Source organism: Ursus americanus, chromosome 30 (assembly GCF_024610735.1).
Source record: "Ursus americanus isolate L20-20 chromosome 30, mUrsAme1.1.p, whole genome shotgun sequence".
Classification (NCBI taxonomy): domain Eukaryota; kingdom Metazoa; phylum Chordata; class Mammalia; order Carnivora; family Ursidae; genus Ursus; species Ursus americanus.
Genome location: NC_142156.1, coordinates 12,044,501 through 12,063,597, shown reverse-complemented (window position 1 = coordinate 12,063,597; position 19,097 = coordinate 12,044,501). Strand labels below are relative to the sequence as shown.

The following is a 19,097-nucleotide window of genomic DNA, read 5'->3' as shown; positions in this document are numbered from 1 at the left end:
ACAGCCCAAAAAGGACGCAGCAAGTGCACGGCTCACAGGCTCCGTCCGTCTGCCACTGAGCAAGAGCATGAATAAAAGCCAGTGGCTCGCCACCAAGCACTCCAGACTGGGCTGAGGCACACTGGTTCCGTGGTCCAGCGAGCATCACACAACAGACAGGCCGCCCACCCCGGGCCCTGCAGATGACGTCCAGGACTATCAGACCCAGGGATGAAGGTGTCAGATTTGGTAAGAGCAACATCAGTGTCCTGACCCTCGTGGCCAAGGGGTTCTGGGATCTCTCTGCCAGGAGGTCTGCTGTGGAAGGACCACGGTGACCAGTCAAGGCACGAGAGAAAGCTCCGTAAAGGGTGTTATGGGTTGAATTGTGTCCCTCCACACCCCCCCCCCACAAAAGATATGGTGAGGTCCTAAACCCCAGTCCCTCAAAACGTGACCTTACTTGGAAATCAGGTCGTTGCAGCTGTAATTAGTTAAGGTGAGGTCAGACTTGAGTGGGGTGGTGGCCTCATGTGAAGACGGCTCTGAGAAGACGGGCGCGCAGGAAGGCCACGGGAGTTTGGAATCAGAGGTGGAGAGATCCATCCACAGCCAAAGAATGCCAAAGATAACCAGCAACCCACCAGGAGCTCAGAAGAGGAGGCCAAGGAAGGACTCCCTTGCAGAGGGGGGGTCAGAGTGTGGCCCTGCCGACACCCTGATTTTAGGCTTCCAGCCTCCAGAGCTGTGAGAGAACCCATTCCGCCATTTAAAGCTGCCAAGTTGGTGGGCTTTGTCATGGTGGTCCTTGGGGCCTGAGTATCTGGAACAAGACCGGTCCTTGGGGGGAGGGGTGGGGGAGGTGAAGGGAAGGCTGGCAGGGAATGGGGACGGGGAGGGCAAATCTGGGGACTCAAGGTTGAGTGCAGCGTGGGAACAAAAGCCAGGAATAGGAGTGTCGCCCAGAAGGTCCCTCCAATCACAGTCTCAGGAATATCAAGGGTCTTCATGAGGAATGGAATTGTGCCCCCGGGGCCGCAACGCACACCTCACCCTAGCCCCCCAGATTCGTAGGTCGAAGTCCTAACTACCAAGGTGATTGTAACTGGAGACAGGGCCTTGAAAGAGGTAATTAAGATGAAATTAGGTCCTAAGGATGGTCTCCCATCCAATCCGACTAGTGTCCCGTAAGAGAGACAGACACTGGGGTTGTGCGGGCCCAGAGAAAAGGCCACGGGAACACGCAGCGAGAGGCAGGCTGACTGAAAGCCGAGGAGGGAGGTCTGAGGAGAAACCATTCCTGCCGACACCTCGGTCTTGGACTTCTAGCCCCCAGAACCGTGAGACATCACTTTCTGCAGTGAAAGTCCCCCCGAAGGTATTCTTTACACGTCGGCCTGAGCTACAACAGAACCTTAAATAGAACCTTCCATCCTCCAAACCTTCCATCCTTCCATCCTCCAAAGCCTGAGTTCCCTCTTTATCACGCACACCTAGCGGTCTCCATGTCTGCCCAGCCCTCTCCAAGGACAGGGAGCTTCCGACCTCCCCAGGAGGCCCGCCTGGCATCTCGGGGCAAGCTGTTAGAAAGTTCTTTCCCCACTGGAACGAGTTCTCTGCCCCTCTAACTCCCAACCTGGCTCATGTTCCTCCCCTGGGAGCCATATGCAAGGTTCTTCTCCAGTGAGGCCGTCCCCTAGATCAGAGGTTGGCAAGTGTCTTCTGTCAAGGGCAAGCTTATACATATTTTTAGCTTTATGGGCCACACTGTCTGTGTTACAAGTTTGTTTATTGACTTATGAATTCTATAGAGCTTTCATGTATTGTGAAATATTCTTCTGGTTTTTTCCCTATTAGAGAATGTAAAAACTATTGGGGGGGGTTGGATATGGCCCCAGGCCATACTTTGCCGACCCCAGTTCTAGATTTTGCAAGATGGGGGCGGGGCCTGGGCCAAGTGTATACCATTTCCTGGGTGTTTCCTTAGATGATCAGCCCCTGGCAGTGGCGGGGGCGGGGTGGGGGGGGACAAAAATGGTGGGAGGAGATGACGTCTGGTTTTGTGGGGGTGGGGTGGGAAAGGGGCAGGACCAGGTATCCTGGATACAAAGTCTAGTTATCAAGAGATCAATCCAGGGCTCCTATGGACCAAGCAGCCAGAAAGAGGGGGAGCTCTGTGGCAAGATGGGGTTTCCCCCTTCGACCAGCAAAAGGAAAAACCAGGACAAAACAGAATTAAGTAAAGACTTTGAGTCTCCAGCTTCAGGCATGGGGATATTCCCACATATGGCCAAGGGGGTGCCCCCTGGAAAGGGATCCCATCGTAGGAAATGCACGCGGCCGGGGAAGTTGGGTGGCATTCAAGGTGCAAATCCATGACGTGCCCTTCAAGAAGGCAAGGTCAAGGCTTCCCGGGGCATCTTCACTCTGGGGACCGATGCACTTGGGAAGGCTGTGTAGGTGAGGGTTTGCTCCAAGCAGGGCCTAGAGATAAACAACTCGCTGTCGGGCATGGGGCACCTGCACACACACACACAGTGTGTGTGTGCACACACACAGGCTTGGTTGTGTGGTTTCTATAGAATGAGTCACAGGCGAGGCTGACAATTACTGTGTAAACATACACACGCCTCCTTTTTTTTCCCCTCGCAAAAGATTAATGAATGTGACCTCCTCCCAACACTTGACTCATGAATAAGATTGAGGTCAGCAGGGAGAGCAGAGGTTTGGTTCTTCCTGAATTGTAATGTCCGCAAGTGAAAACTGCCCTCTAAACAATTCGGGGTGGTGTCCCCAGAAGCAGGACGGCAGGGAGGGGCTTTGGAAGCCTGGCCGCTGGGGAGACTGAGGAAGGTGGGGGCAAAGTAAGGACGTGGGTGAAGAGGGAGAAGTCAAGAGCAGGTGATGTGGGGCCAAGGGCAGACCCAAGGAACCCTGTTTTGCAAAGCAGAGAGGCTCCTGGGGAGCAGGGAAGGCTGGGGAATCCCCCTGGGTCCCTCAGACCTCATCCTTAATCTTAAGCTGGTACTTATGAACAGATGGAAAAATCAGTCTTTGGAGACCCCTCTCCCCCACCTGGGGTCTTGCCAAGGGCTCTGGGTGGCCATGTGAGTGAATTCTGGAAATGAGAGCCGCAGGAGGGAGCAGTCCTGGTGAGCATTTCAGCTGCAGGGTGGCTGGGTCCTGTCTGCTCCTTCCCTTCCTCATTTCTCTTCCCACACTCTGGTCTGCGACAAAGACTGGGGTCCATGGACCCCAGAAGTCCTGGTTGGATTAAAGAGGAGCCAGGATTGGATTTCAGGCTTTTGGGGAGCCGCGGGGTAGAGCCGAGGCAGGCCCAAGCCCATGTTGGGGGTTGGTCCGCCAGGTGGCTTGCTGGGATTTGTGCGGATGTGTATAAAACGGCCCCGAGATACACGAATGTTGAGCCAAGAGCCATAGTAATAGAAGTCCCCAGAAGAGGTACATCCACTTAGGAACAGCCCACAGGGGGGCCTTTAGTGTCTGGTCCTGTGCAGGTGGGAGCCCATTCAGGAAGGCCCTCTGGGAGGTTCAGGGGTACCCCTGGCCAGAGGCTCCAGAAGCATCACTATCTTATTATTTTTCCCAGTTTGGAAGCAGGCTTGGCCCCCAGAGTATGAATCAGTCTGGAGACCACCCAAGGTGGGGAGGACCCCCCCCCCCGTACCCCTTATATCAGGTGGGATATTGAGTCTGAGCTCAGGTAGGATTTGTGAAGTCTTAGGTCCCCTCTCTGGGAGGGGGATGTCGGGATAAGGTAGCTGACCAGAAGAAAACCAAGCCTGGGCAGTGCCCAGGGAGGACAGAGAGGCTGTGGGCTGACCCTGGGCATCCTGCCTGCTGCCCAGTTGCCCTGCTACCGCCCTGCTTGGGGGACAGCTTTCCTTTTGGTGCCAGGTCAGATGGGCTTTGGGAACAGAAGACATCCCCTCATAAGGGCTGGAACATAAGAACGTAAGACAAGAGGCTCGCCGCATTACTCTGCCTGCCCGACCTGCTTCCTGGATCCTTTCTGCACAACACTTGACCCCAAGGTGGCTGGGAAAAGCCACCAGCCCAGGAGGGAGCAAGAGGGAGGGATGGAAGGCATGAGCACTGAGCAAGCGCGGGCAGACCCCTCGTGGGGAAACCACTCCGGGACTCGGCACCAGGCTGCAGCTGAGAACGCACGACCTCTCTCTACACCCTCCCTCCCTGCCACCCCGAGAGGACTTACTAAGGGTGAAAGAGGGGGATCCCTTGCAAACAAGACGCTGCGCATACACCATGTAATCCAACACACATCTATCAGGGACCGCGTCCGCCGCTGTGCTGGGCAAACTTAGCTGGTGTCAACGCCAGAGCAGGAGGAGAGAGAAGGAAGGTCCTAGAACTTCCTCCCCAGTCCCCCAGTTCTCAGGGCCCAGACTTCAGGGGGTGTCAAGGAAGAAGGCGAGCTGCAAGGAGCCCTCAGAAGTCATCTTGGCCAGGAAGCCACTGTGCTTTTCAAATGGCAGGGGAGCACGCGGGGACAGTGAGGCGAAAAGGACGGCGCTCTCACAGAACAGGAGAAGGCGGCAGAAGTGGGGAACCATGCCCCGGAGAGACCCAGGACCCAAGGACGTGCAAGACTGCTTTGTGCACTTCGGAGCTATGCTCAACAGAGCCACTGATCATGACAGGCTTGGGTGGGAGCCTGCGAGAACAGATGTTTACAAACAAACAGCTGAGCTCCCCGGCCCAGGTCTTGGCCCCGTGGCCTCCACGAAGTTGGTGCTCAGCTCCCCACCCCACCCCATCTTTCCAGAGGGCGCATCTGGAACCCACCACCCAGGGACCGAGTCAGCCGTGGGGCGCTCCAGGGCTGGGGCAGCCGGGGGCTCTTGCTTGCCATGGGGGATCGAAAGCAAACAGCGTCGCGCACGGAGACACACATGTACGCACAGACCAGTCCTGCGAGCCTGCCCACGTGGGCCTTCTGCCCTCCTCCCCGTGGCCCAGGGGCTCCACGTTCAGCCTCCAGTTCTCTTCTCGACACGGCCTCTGGGCCTCAAGAATCAATCCTGCGTCTCCCTGGCTGGTCCCGGTAAGTCCTAGCTCAGGGGTCCCCAACCCAGCCTGGGCAGAAGGGCATGGGTCTGGGGTGTGGGGACGCTGCCGAGCTCGGTCGTGCAGTGCTCCCAGGCCGGCCGGGGTCAGTACCCTCTGATGGTGAGCCTCTGGCCTCCTGAGCTGGCAGAGGGCAGAGCAGGGAAGGAGAGGTGGCTCGGGGGCTGAGGCAGCTGAGTGCTGTCCCTTTGTCCAATGGTCACAGCCTGGAGTGGGGAGAGAAGAGAAGGGGAAGAGGTCACTGGATACAGCAATGTCGTCTTTGGTGAATGAACACCCTCTCGGTGGGCTAGGAGGCTTGAGGTGAGTTGTTCCTGTCCTGTATAAGAAAAGCTGGAAGGGACACCCATTTATACTGAGGCCCTACCATGTACTGGGTTCACGTACCTGATCTCATTTAAACCTGACAATAGCCTGCAAGATAGGCACCTTATGCCCTTTTTACAGATGAGACAATGGAGGCTCAGAGAGGTTAAGTGTTTTGCCCGAGGGTGCACAGCCAGGAAGCAGCAGGGTCAGGATTTGAACCTAGAACTCTTCCCACTTGAGCAGGTAGCCTCTGGACTAGGGAGGGTCCCCAGCATGTGGGCAGGGCTGATGCCGCGAGCTGCACTGAGCATGCTCGGTAAGGGCTGGAAATACAGGAAGGGGAGGTGAGACCAGGAGCCACACCATGCACTCCTGCTATAAGCAGAGGCTTTGCTGACCACCGTTGAGCCAGGATCTGGGCAATCATGGCAGATGTTGGCACCCACTTCCCAGCATGGTTCTGGAAAGAACCCTGAAGGTACGCAGGTAATCTTTATATAGAAGGCAGCAGAGTACAGGAGTCAAGATCATGGATTTCGCGTCCAGACCAACCTGGGTTCCAAGGCCTGCTCTCCTCCTTACTAGCTGTGTGACCTCTTGGAAGGTACTTAGCCTCTCTGTGCTTTGGTTTTCTTCTAAGTAAAACAGTCATAGTGCCTGCCTCCTAGGGGGAGCTTGGAGGAGTCAGCAAGACAATGCAGATAGAATGCTTGACACGGTACCCATCACACATGTCTAATAAGTGGTACCCAGATGATGGGGGTCATGCTGGTGGTCGTGGTGATGATCTAGACCCATGGTGTGCAATGGACATACAGCGCTATTTAAAAGAATCGGAAGCAGGGACTCCAACAGATACTCGTACACCACTGTTACTGCAGTATTATTCACAGCAGCTGGAGTGCAAACACATGAAGTATTCACCAACAGATGGAAGGACAAGCCAAACACAGAACGTACATACGACGGAATAGTACTCAGCCGTGGAAAGGAGAAACGTTCCAATACATCCCATACTGTGGATGCACCTTGAAGACATGCTATGTGAAGACCCCCAGATACAAGAGAACAAATACTGTAGGATTCCACAGTAAGAAATATCTAGACTAGGCAAGTTCACAGGGATGGGAGGTAGGCGAGAGCTTCCTGGGGGCTGGAGGGAGGAGGCACCGGGAGTTACTGTTCAATGGGTACAGCTGGTGTTCGGAGGGGCAAAAGGTTTTGGAAATGGTGGTCATGGTTGCACAACACTGTGAATGTGATCAATGCCACCGACTGGCCCACTTAAAAGTGGCTAAGATGGCAAATTGTATGTTATATATATTCTACCACAATTTTTTTTTAAAGATTTTATTTATTTATTCAACAGAGATAGAGACAGCCAGCGAGAGAGGGAACACAAGCAGGGGGAGTAGGAGAGGAAGAAGCAGGCTCACAGCGGAGGAGCCTGATGTGGGGCTCGATCCCATAACACCGGGATCACGCCCTGAGCCGAAGGCAGCCGCTTAACCGCTGTGCCACCCAGGTGCCCCTCTACCACAATTTTTTTTAAGTAGGCTCCACACCCAGTGTGGGCTTGAACTCACAACCTGAGCAGAGGTCAAGAGTCGATACTCAACCGACTGAGCCACCCAGGTGCCCCCTCTACCACAATTTTCAAAAATAATGTAATATACCAAAACCCTCAGAATTATATACTTTAAGCAGGAGGATTATATGATATGTGAACTATATCCCAACAAAGCTGTTTTTTAAAAAAAGAAATGCCATGCAAGTTACAGAAGTCATAAATTTTCTAGTCATATTTTAAAAGGCTAAAGAAAAAGGTGAACTTAATAGTATATTTTATTTAACCCAATATATCCCAAACACTAGAATTTCAACATATCATCAGTCCTATCTGTGTAAAGGGACAAATTACTTTATGTCTTTTTTTTTATCCTAAGTCTTCAAAATTTCGTGTGGATTTTACACTCACAGGACATCTCATCTGGCCATATTTTGAGTGTTTAAGAGCCACGCGTGGGGAGTGACCACCATCGGGCAGCATAGGTCTGGACTCTCGTTACTCAGAGGGTGGTCGGGGGACCAGCATGACCAGCATGACCAGCATCACCTCGGGGCCAAATCTCGGGCCCCACCCCAGACCTACACAATGGGAATCTGCAATTCCCGGGTGTTTGGGATGCATATGAAACTTCAAGACACACTGCTCTGGAATGCAGGCTTGTCCCAATCTTGTCTCCAGGTCACCATGTGCTAAGCCATATGGGGATTCTGGAAACCCCAGCTCCTCAAGTGGGACCCACTAAGGAGGGGCAAACCCAAGACCCCAGAGGTAAGTTTGGAGTTAGCCTCTCATGTCCTTGCGACATGCTGGCTGCAGTAGAGACCTCCTGGTTGGTCCCCTCCGTGGATTATCAAGGCCTAGATAGGACCTATTTTAGCCAAGCCCTCTGCCAATCCACTGCTGACACAGCAGGCTTCTGGAAGGACTCCAACATTGACCACACCACTGGAGTGATCATCTCCAAGCCAGATGAGTATGACCGAGGGAACCACAGGGCCTGATGTTGTGGGGAGAGAAAATTTCAGATTAGGGAGTTGGAGCCTGACCTGCGTTCCCAGCTTTGTCAACACCCCAAATAGATGTGGTTGAGTTCCTGAATGTCTCTGGGCCAGACTTCCTCCATATGGAAAAGGAGATTGGATCAAATAGACCCAAAGAAGGCATCCCATGCATTGATTCTGAGTAACTGGCGGTGGCTACCAGGAGGGCTGAGTGATGGTGGATGTGCTGTGATAGATTTGTCATGTCTTCCACAGGTGCAGGAATAGGGCACAGACACCATGCATGTTTGCATCCATCAGATAGGTAATCCCTCTCCAAATATGAAAAGACACTATGAGTTGAAGCCTGAAAGGAACAGAAGTCATCTTTGTTCCTTAGTGTCAAAGTAGAAAAGTCCTGGGGATTACCTATCTGATGGATGCAAACGTGTGTGGTGTCTGTGCCCTATTCCTGCACCAGTGGCAGACATGATGAATCTATGGCCAAGAAAATGGCTGCTCCAGGCAACAAACAGAGGACCCCAAGTGACACAGTGGGTAGGGACAGAAGTCGGAGTTGTTGCCCTCAGATCTCTGGACCCCCAAGCCCAATGCCAGCTATTCCATAAAGGAAAAGCCCTCTACACCGCCCCCCATGACCTTCACTCAGTGGATGACCCTGGGGGAGAGCAGGTGTGGGACCACCTGTCCTCCAGGGGGCCTTCCGGTTCTGCAAAAGTTTCTGCGATACTCAATCATCCTCTGAATAAACCCCAACTCCTACCATGCCCACCTGGCCTCTGGCCACCCCTGACCTCACCTTCTATTCCTCTCCCTCCTACCCGCCATGGCCTGGTCATATCCACTTCCTATCTGTTCTGCCACCTCTGTAGGCTCGCTCTCACCCGGAGGACTCAGATTTCCCCCGTGGGAGCCTGGATTCCTCCCAAGGGCTTTGTTTTCACATGACCTCCTCCAAGGGCTATTCCCTGACCCCTCCCTTCCAACCAAAGCCCCCAGTCATCACTATCGCAAACTTGTTTTATTGTCTTTTCAACACAACTTCATCTGAAATGATGACGCTTGCAAAACCCGTTTACCTGCCTATTGTACCTGCTCTGGAAGGTAAGCCCTATGAGGTCAGGTTGCTGGTTGACTTTGTCCCCCTTGTATTTGCACTCCTAGAACACAGTCCGGCACGGCAGGTATTCATACACAAAGACAGAGTAAAGAAGTGAATGAGTTGAAAATTTCAAGGACCTGCCAGACCACAGGGTCTCTAGCTCCCTGTGTTTCAGCCCAACTGCACAGAAAAAAAATAGAAAAGAAGGCCCCCTGCTCTCCCTCCCACCAGGGAGCTTTACGCCCCTCTGTTCAGTTCACTCCTGCTCTCTCCTCCCTGACCCCTGGAAAAGCAGAGGCTACAGGGTAATGGCCCAAATGACTCTTGGGGTTTGTAACACCAGGCACTCCTGGGACCCCGCCCAGAGCTCCGACACTCATTGGCCAACTTGCCTGCACCTGGTTAGCTGGAGAGAGTCCTCGCTTGTGAGAGCCTCCCTCCCTCTGTTTTCACATTCAGGACATTCCCAGTCCTGGAAGGCCAGCAGAATGCAGCTGGTCCTCCCTGCCGGCAGACAAAGGCTGCTCAAGTATCCGGAACACCTGCTGCGGGGGTCACACTGTACCAGCTGCCCCAGCGCATGACTGACGGCATCCTCAGCGCACTCCTGCTAGAGCCGTCTGCCGCCCTCGTTCTTTGGAGGCTGACACTGCGGCTCAGAGAGGCCAAGTAACCTGCCCAAGGCCACACAGCTATGAAGTGGTAGAGTGGAGGTTCCAATCCCTGTCTGTCTGACACAGGAGGTCTGTGCTCTTTTCACTTGTCTAGGGAAAGGCTGAGCCCCTGGGGGAAGAAGCGATCCTGTCCTCCAGGCTCAGCAAGCTCAAACGGTGGGGTGAGGGGTAGCCGGGGGCCTCCTGGGTCCTGTGGTGAGATGTTGACAACTGCTCTGGTGTGCCATGGAACTGTGTGTGTGTGTGTGTGTGTGTGTGTGTGCCTGGCTGTGTTCGGTGTGAGTGTGCACAACCATGTGTGCCTGGAACGGCAGGGCAGAGGGGAGCAGGGACCTCTTGGCAGCCTCATCTGGGCCTGTCTCGCTCTCACCTTCTGGAGAAACCCCTGAGGCTGGGCCTGGGAGGGAGACCCCCAGAGGGATGCCCCATGAATTACCTCATCGAGAACCACTGATCTATGTCAAGAATGAAGAGGGGGAGGGGCACAGAGCCTCCAAGGAGGAAGCCAGAGAGACACTTAGGGCCAGCAGAAGCTGAGAACCTTCCCTGCTCCTGTCTTCATGTGACAAAGAGTTCTGGAAGCTGTGAGATGCCATGGTGGGGACAGGTTGCTGGCCCTGGAGGGGAGAGTTCCTGAAAGCCAGGCCTCCTGGAGGAGTCTGCCGAGTAGTGGACTCGGGGCTTGGTGCGTTCAGGGCATCACCTTGCACCTGAGGACCAGACTCACTGGGGCACCAACCTTCATCAGGAAGAGATAGGCGAGGAAGTAGCCACGGTAGCAACAGGGACCAAGGCCTGGATGGCAGATTCTGAACAGGAACCCGGTAGGGAAGGCTGGTGGCCAGGGGGAGGGAGGTGGGTGCATGGAAAGGAGATGGTTGGCCGAGGTCTGGGCGAGGGGAGCAAAGAGGCGGCAAAGGCCAGAGGACAAAGGCCACGGGGAGAGATACTAAAGGAGAACACCTACTCCGCAGACTTCCAGAAATGTCCGGGGTGAGACAGACGGCGGTTTCGCTTTGGCAGTTTCTCCAGCATGTCCATGAGCTTAGTGAAGGTAGGTCTTTCTTCTTGTTCGAAGGCCCAGCAAAAGAGAAGAATGTCCTAAAAGAAGCCAACATGTGGTGATTTAATGTAAATGGTGATGTCTTGATACCCTTTGGCATCTCGTTGGGTCTATCCATTTGTCTATCCATTTGCCCCACTTTCATATTCCCCCATTATCCATCCATCCATCCATCCATCCATCCATCCATCCATCCATCCCAATTCATGCATTCATCCTTATCTATCATCTATCTGTCTATCTATCTATCTATCTATCTATCTATCTATCTATCTATCTATCATTTTTCTGTCTTTCCTTCCATCCATTTATCCATCCTACCACTCATCTAACTCATGAGCCCATATAGCAAACTAGGTAGGTCCTGTTCTAGAAGATCTAGGATACGCTGAGATCAGTAATGCTCCCCAAGGAGTTTCTTGGCCATTTTTTTTTCTCAAAGGGTGGGAGAAAAGTGAATCCTGAGGTCTCTAGCCACATCTCAATACCATAAATGCTCTTCAAAGTTAAAGAGTGGAAAGTTCCTTGTAATAATCACCTCACCTGAGAAAGGAAACCTAGATACAGGTAGTCCTTAAAAACATACCAGATAATTACTCCTTCCCTGACTTATCCGTCTTCTGATCAAAAGACAGCACTCTTCCTTCTGTGTTTTAGAGGGTGATTATTAATTTATAGTCAGGCTTCTCTGTGTGTGTATATCTTGTTCTGAGTTGGATCATGCCTTAAACATTTTTATGTAGAAGCAAATAAAATTAGAATCATTGGGTATGGGTAATATTTTAATGAATATCTTTCAAAAGTAACAGAAAAAGTGGGATTCCCTGGTTCTACTTAATGCAGCAATCCATTGCTAGGAAAAATCTGGCCAAGTGCTACTGCACCCTTGAGGCGAGAACCCGAATTGCAGGCATAGTTCAGAAACTTCACCTCCTAAGCTCCAAATCACCATCTGACAAGGCTGTGGACAGGCTTTTGTGCCACCCTCTGGGGAAGCATTTGTAACCTTAACACACAGGAAAAAGGCGGCCCCGAACTGTGTCTACCTCTCTCCTTGTCCCCCAGAGCTGGCACTCTCCCAGGACTTACCGAGATTTCTTTTCCCATGCCGATCTGGCTGAGGTTGGGTTTCATGCCTGTGCCCATTTGCCAGATTATTGCCTCTGCTGGTTGCGTCTTGAAAGGCCACTCCCTGGCGTGGAGTTCATACCAAATTGTGCTGTTGGCAGATGTTGTTAAAGGGGCTGTTGATGTGATAGGTCACTCACGACCCTGTATCCCCTCACCAACAGCAACCCCCCCCCCCCCCCCCGCCAGCCTGCTGGCTAACCCTTCTGATGAGGGAACAGAAGGCAAGCTGAGGACAAAGCAGAAACTGACACCCCACAACCTCTCCCCCCTCCCATGGGATGTATGTGACATTCCTCAGGCACTCCCGGCTGCCCGAAAGGAAAAAGATAGTTAACCTATAGAGACCACAATCCTTTAAGACTTGAGTTTCCCTCAGTTTACAAATGTCTTAGCAGTCTACTAGAGCAAAGCATTTCTATCAGCAACCTAGCTTCCAGAAGGAAATGTAGATACAATTAAATGTCCTTATAATCTGCAGCCTCCAGGAAGTTCCCAACTATCTTCACGTTAATGCCTTACTAGAGGGGAAAAAACCTTAACTGGACAATGGCAAGGCCTCCGGTGTCCTGTGAGTCTTCTTTAACATATGAAAGTACTCTCTTGAAACCTCCCTTTTTCCTTACCTCCCCCAACCCCATAGCATATAATCAGCTACCCCTCGCAACCCAGGGCAGCACCTCTTTCTGCCCGCAGGTCCTGTCCCCACGCTTTCATAAACCACCATTCTGCACCAAAGAAGTCTCAGGAATTCTTTCTCGGTCCTGGGCTCCGGACTCCACTCCACTGAACCTCACCTGTATTCCACAACCACATCACTTCCACTTTCTAGTCTCTTCCTCACCGGGCTGGTGTGTTGCTAGCTGGGATACGCCTGAAGCTTTCTTGATGGCTTAGAAGTCATGATTGTCCAAGGATACCTTCCCTGGTGCCTGAGTTAAAATGAGTCAAAACCTAGAATCCGAAAGGGTAATAGAATGTGGCCAGGATTTCTGAACCTAGACTTGTAATTCTGGGAAACTGTTGTAAGGAAACACTTAGAAATACAAAAGCCCCTTCGGAGGATATCCTCTACAGCATTATACATAATAGCAAAACAAGGAGAAAGGACACGACTGCTCAGCGAAAGGAACAGGTAGCATGTATTATGGTAAATCCGTAAAACAAAATGGAATATGATATTATTAAAACATTTCAATGGAATTTTGCTGACATGAAAAAATGTTTAATACCTAATTTCAAGTGAAAAAAGCAGGACAGAAAACTGTATATGAGGTAATACCCACGCTTAAAAAATTATATGTGATTTGGCAGGAAAATAAAAGAGAAACACAGCGAAATGTTAACAATGGCTAACTCTGGGTGATAGCAAAGGGTTGTTTTTTTTTTATAATTTTGTTTTCTAAATATAAGCCATCCCGTGGAATAGTGGGGAAAAACGCTGGGGGGAATGGGTGGCAGTGAGGGCCTTGGTGGATGCCGTGGGGTGCTTACGGGATGCTGGGGGATTGCTGAGCTGTACCACGGGGATAGGTCTCAGCTCATTGGGAACAAAATTCCCCCAACTCAGGAAATATTTGAAACAATCCTTAGGAAATGATCTCTCCTCTAATCTAAGATAATTTATGCAAATTTGCTTTAAAGAACATGAAGCACTCTGTTATCTTCTTTACTGATCAGAGGACTCTGTCAGACCAGCTAGTCTAGGGTCCCACTTCTCAGCATATTCTCTCCCCTACCAACCTCATCCCTCTGGGGCGAGGAGTGGTGATGCTCAGGTGTTGGGGCGTTGAGTTAGGTGGTCAGGAAGTTGCCATGGGAAGGTGCTAGATGGTGACTGTTGTCAATGTAAGAATCAGTAACACTTAACTGAATTTTCACTCCGTGCTCAACCCTATTCTAAGCCCTTTGCATTTATGATGATTATGGGAAAGGTGTAAGAAGCATGCCTTCTTATTTTGATGATTTGACATCTGGGGGCCTCCCTGACCTCTGAGGGACTGCCCCTCTCCCCAGGGCCAGCATATTCCTAGAGAGAGTAAATGACTCTCTTGGGAGTGTGCCTTTCGTATGCAGACTAACCAATCCAAAGCCCCACCCCCACCTCCTTCAGGCTTCCACTGGGGCGAATATTCCCTGCCCGACTCAGGATACCCCCCCACCCCAGAGCCCACTAAATTAGTCCAACTAGCCAATCTTAGGCTGCTTACCCTGCCTCACCGGTTCCTCCCCAGTAAACCACAGGAAAGACTCTTGCCTGCGCTTTCCTCCTGCTCCCTCTGCCTCCTGACCCTGGTGCTTTCCCCGTGTAGTATGATGTGACCCCTCCTTTTGCAAACCATGAACAACAAACCATCTTTCCAATGACAGTGGCTTCCTGCTTGATTGCCATCATCATACCTGAATAAAAATAAGACCTACATTTTCAAACAGGAGGCACGATCATCATCCCCATTTTTCAGAAGAGGAAACTGAGGCTCAGGAAATTATGCATCTTACCCAGGGTCACACAGCAGATAAGAGGTACAGGCAAAAGCTGAATCCTGTTGGTCTGACTGTAGAATCGCACCACTGACCATCATGCTACGAGAAACCCACACTCGAGCCTATTCCAGAGTCCTTTGTAATTGTAAGTGATGGATTTGGGGCAAGGGGCAACCCTGCAGCTGATGGTTGGGGCCTGGGGAAGGAGGCACAGACAGATCGCCGGCAAGGGCTCATGGGAGAGGAGGAAGGGAGCCTAGCAGGAGCTTGGGTGCAGGTGCCTTATGGGGGTTTTCTGGCTTGATCCTCAGAGAGCCTCGCTGGGTTTATCACCTTTTATTTAAGGTTGAGGGATATAGGGGTTTTCGTGGTGAAATGACTCAAAGGTCCCCGTGGCTAAACCGTCCAACTCTGGAGTTAGGAGGTCCCAAGTGTGACTCCCAGATCCACCCCTGATTAGCATAAGCCAAGTCACTGAGCTGCCAGAGCCTGGTTCCTCCCCTGTCATTTGGGCGCCTGTGAAGATTCCAGGAGACAGCACCCACAAAAACCTTAACACGTGCTCAGTATGCTTTTAAAAGTCCAGGTCTGTTCTAAATCATGCTTGAGCGCGATGTCCCCAAGCAACAGGACGCACCTAATTGGCAGGAAACCAAGAGCACCAGGTCCCTTGGAATTCAGCAGTGTCAGGAATAAAAGCCTCATTAAAACTTCCTTTCAAACCCAACTTCCAAGAGAAACTCACACTAAGAAAAAAATAAATTGCTAAAGATTAAAACTCCGGTGGAAAACCAATTACTTACTTTGGTACATTTGTTAATTACATTCTTTTACATTTTTTTTTTTTTTTGCTAAATTTATACTAAAATATACCAACTTAATTATTGCAGTTTGGTTTCAGATAACAGTATCTAACTAGAAAAAGTTCTGGTCATAAACTAATCAGGGCAGATGACAACGTCTAAAGGGGTCCAAGTGATAGACGTCGAAAATCCTGACATGCCAGCAAATGTCCCCCCCCCGCCCCGAGATTTACACAGAGGACATAGTAAGGGTACTTTTCCATGGAAGACGGTCTCCCTAACATCTCTTGGTGCTGCTAAGTCTAATTGCACACATCTGGAGGGCTACAACTTTCCCAAACAGCTTCCCCAGCGTTGTCTCTGTAACCACCCATCTTTGCAACCAGCCCAGCGCACAGGGTAAGGCGAAGATTAGCGTGGCTATTTGAGGGTGGGAGCCTAGAAGCCTTCCCAGATGCACCCTCTTGGAACCCCTGTCCTGCACCTTGGGACTGCGTCCCTCATCCTCTATCCTTCTCTACACTTGCAAAGACATCCCATTCTCTCTCATGGGTGCATTTTCTCTCTCTTTGCTGAGAAGCCCCTAAACTCTTCTTTCCCAGACTCTAGTTGTACAGATACAGTTTCCTTCTGGTTGGTTCGATTGGGCATCTTCAAGGTAGCCCAGCCTCACTGTGTCCTAATCTGCTCTCTTTGCCTTCTCAGCATAGCCCAGGCATCCCCTCTGGGGTCTCTACCTTGGTGAATGACACTAGTCTCCACCCAGTTGCTTAAGGTAGGTATCTGGGCACCACCCACACTCAACCCGTCATCAAACCCCATCTCATCCACCCCCTTAATGCTTATGTCCATTTCCAGGGTCCAAACCCACTGGCACTGATTCGGTGGAGAATGCCAGCATCTCCCCCTGGATTCGTCACCCAGCCTCCAATCTCATCTGTCTTCTTCCCATTCTCTGCACAGCAGAGTGATTGTTCTAAAACTCAAAGTATGATTACATCACTCCCTGCTTAATAACCATCAATGACTCCTCAGTGCTGTGAAGAGGAAGTGAAAACTCCTTAACTCAGCCTCTTAGTCCCTGTAGGATTCACTTGGATTCCCTCTCTAGCCTCTGCTGTCACCAGCCCCAGCTCATTTTTTCCTGATTCTTCATCTCTCAGCTCTCCCCCTTCCACTCCCCACATGTTCCTCCATTGTTGGCAATTTGTTTTCTTCTTTTCTTTCTTTTTTTTTTTTTTAAAGATTTTATTTATTTATTCGACAGGATAGAGACAGCCAGCGAGAGAGGGAACACAAGCAGAGGGAGTGGGAGAGGAAGAAGCAGGCTCATAGTGGAGGAGCCTGATGTGGGGCTCGATCCCTTAACACCGGGACCACGCCCTGAGCCGAAGGCAGACGCTTAACCGCTGTGCCACCCAGGCGCCCCGGCAATTTGTTTTCTGTTACCCTAGGCCTCTTCACATGTTCCTTCTATCTAGACATCTCACCCTACCCCCATCTGGCCCACTTATATTCAACCTCTAGCTTAGGCTCAGGAGTCACTTCCTCCAGGAAGCCTTCTCTGATCTCCCAGGCTGGATTTAGTTCCTCCTTCCCCCCCCCCCCCCAGTCCTGGTTTATCCTCAGCATGGCATTGATCACATTTTGCTGAAATGGACTGTTTCCCTATTGGTCTTCTACTGGAAAAGTTAGAGTAGGGGCCTTGAGTGGCTTAAAAATAGGCCTACAAATTCTTTGATAGTCTTTCCTGCAAAACATAGAGCTTCATTCACATCTCCTGATTGAGTGACTTCTTTCTAACACACAGAATATGGCAGAAGTGAGGACATGTAATTTCTGAGACCAGCTCATAAAGGCAATGCGGCTTCTAGTCACTGTGTGTGAGTTCACTCAAGCAGCCTATGGAAATGCCCACGTGGCAAGGAGCTGAGGCCTCCTGCCAACAGCCATGTGAGGGAGGGCCCCCTTGGAAGTGGATCCTCAGCCCATCAAACCTTCAGATGAGACCACAGCCCCGGCCAACATCTTGACTACAACTTCACAAGAGATCCTGAACCAGCTCAGAACCATTCAGCTACCCACCCCCCAATTCCTGACTACAGAAATTTGAGATCATAAATGTTGCTTTAAGCCCTCAAGTTTTGGATAATTTGTTAACAGTAGGTGTTCCGTAGATAGGTATTGCTTCAGTGAATGAATGAATGGTTCAAGTACCTCGTCAAGGTCACATAACCAGTTAGAAACTCAGCATGAAGGTTTGCTAGCGTCATCCTTTCTCCTACACCCCACTTGGATACCCCCAATCTCACCCAGAAACCTGACCACCTAGGTCCCAGCAGATAGGTGCCCCCTCTCTTCCAAAAGAAGAGAGGGAAGGCTTGGGAAATGTCCCTCTGCCTGGGCTGGGGCTCCCCATGGCCAGCACGGGCCACCTACCCGAGTGCAAAGACGTCAGAGTGCTTGGAGAAGGGGAGCTTGTCCTCTTCTGTGTCGGGAGACAGCTGGCGGATGATCTCTGGGGCCAGGTGGCAGAGCCAGCCATTCTGGATGCGTAGCTTGTCCTCCCGCCTTGAGAAGCAAAACACAGAGTGAGCCTCACTTCACAGCCCAGGGAGGACTAGTCCCCCAGCACTGACCCCAAGTCTCTGGACCACCTCCGCCGGCTTTCTTGTATCTCCCACACTGGGCACTGCCTGCCCTTGTACTTGAGGCTGAGCCCTAGTGAAAGGGGCAGGGAAGACTGGTCTGGAGGGAGACGCTCAACACCCAAACCATCGTCGGGTCCCTCTGCGTCTGAGGCACCCCCTCCTGCATATTCATTCAACCAATACAGCTGAGTCTTGTTATTCATGGCACTTATGTTGTATAAAGTCTCTGCAAAGAGGGAATTAGCAAATACGGAATCATTGCTCCTAGAGGAAATATGTATTCACGCACACACCTCACACCGATTATAATCTTAAATCCTAAAAACAACTCATCCTAGTACATTCTATTTTCATTATTTTACGGAAGAGAAAACAAGGCTCAGAAGTGTTGAGGGATGTGTCTGAGGCGGCCCCACAACCACATGCCAGAGTTGTGAAACTCTGTCCCGCTGGCCCCGGGACTCAGGGCTTCCTGCCCTGCACGGTCCCCTCCCAACTCTGTCCCCTAGTCCTCTCTGTCCCCCGGTCCTCTCTGTATGAGAACTCAAACAAGAACGCAGAGCATCTTCCTCGTCTGACCTCAGCTGGGAACACATACATCAGGTGATTCAAATTTTCACCACCCTGCGCATGCCCACAAATGAATGCGAAGGGGCCGTATTGATTTGGGAGTGCAAAAAGATTTAAGTGAGTAGGCAAATTTGCAAATATGGAATCCACGAATAATGAGGATTCACTGTATTTCTGGAGAACCTACTATGCCTAAGCTCTCTGTTTTTGGCACTGGGAACACAGCAGTGAAGGAGACGAGCAAGGTCTCTGTCCTCCTGGAGCCTGAGCTTTGGTAGGGGAAGGTGATGACAAATGAATTAAAGAAATAGGAAAAATACAGATAGTGATAAGCATTATACGAAAAAAATTTAAACAGGGGAATGTGTCAAAGATAAGAAGGAACTCACTTTAGATAAAATTTTATCTGTATTTATCTTCACATGGTAAGACTTCAGTAAGTACAGAGCATTCCATTTGGGACTGAAATCTGAGCAGACCTCCTACAAGGTTTCCACTGATTCAAGGCTCCCAGGAAAGGGCCAGTTACTACAAGGAGAGGGTGCAGCGATGGGGGATGGGGATGGATATCTCCAACCATCAGGAGTGAGATCATGATGGCCCAGAGCGTCCAGAATGTGGAGACCTGGGGCTGGCTGGACTCTCCAGTCCTCC

General features: G+C 51.1%; 1 protein-coding gene across 1 annotated transcript in view; it reads right to left on the bottom strand.

Moving 5' to 3' along the window:
* Positions 1 to 10,707: 10,707 nt before the first annotated feature.
* The window catches only part of KSR2 (kinase suppressor of ras 2), a 389,319-nt gene continuing 380,929 nt past the window's right edge, over positions 10,708 to 19,097 (bottom strand). The window contains exons 18-20 of the mRNA XM_087857306.1: positions 17,662 to 17,793; positions 11,897 to 12,026; positions 10,708 to 10,845 (exon numbers count right to left, since the gene is read on the bottom strand). Coding sequence (XP_087713432.1) covers positions 10,708 to 10,845; positions 11,897 to 12,026; positions 17,662 to 17,793 — 400 coding nt within the window. The remainder of the gene's footprint in view (positions 10,846 to 11,896; positions 12,027 to 17,661; positions 17,794 to 19,097) is intronic.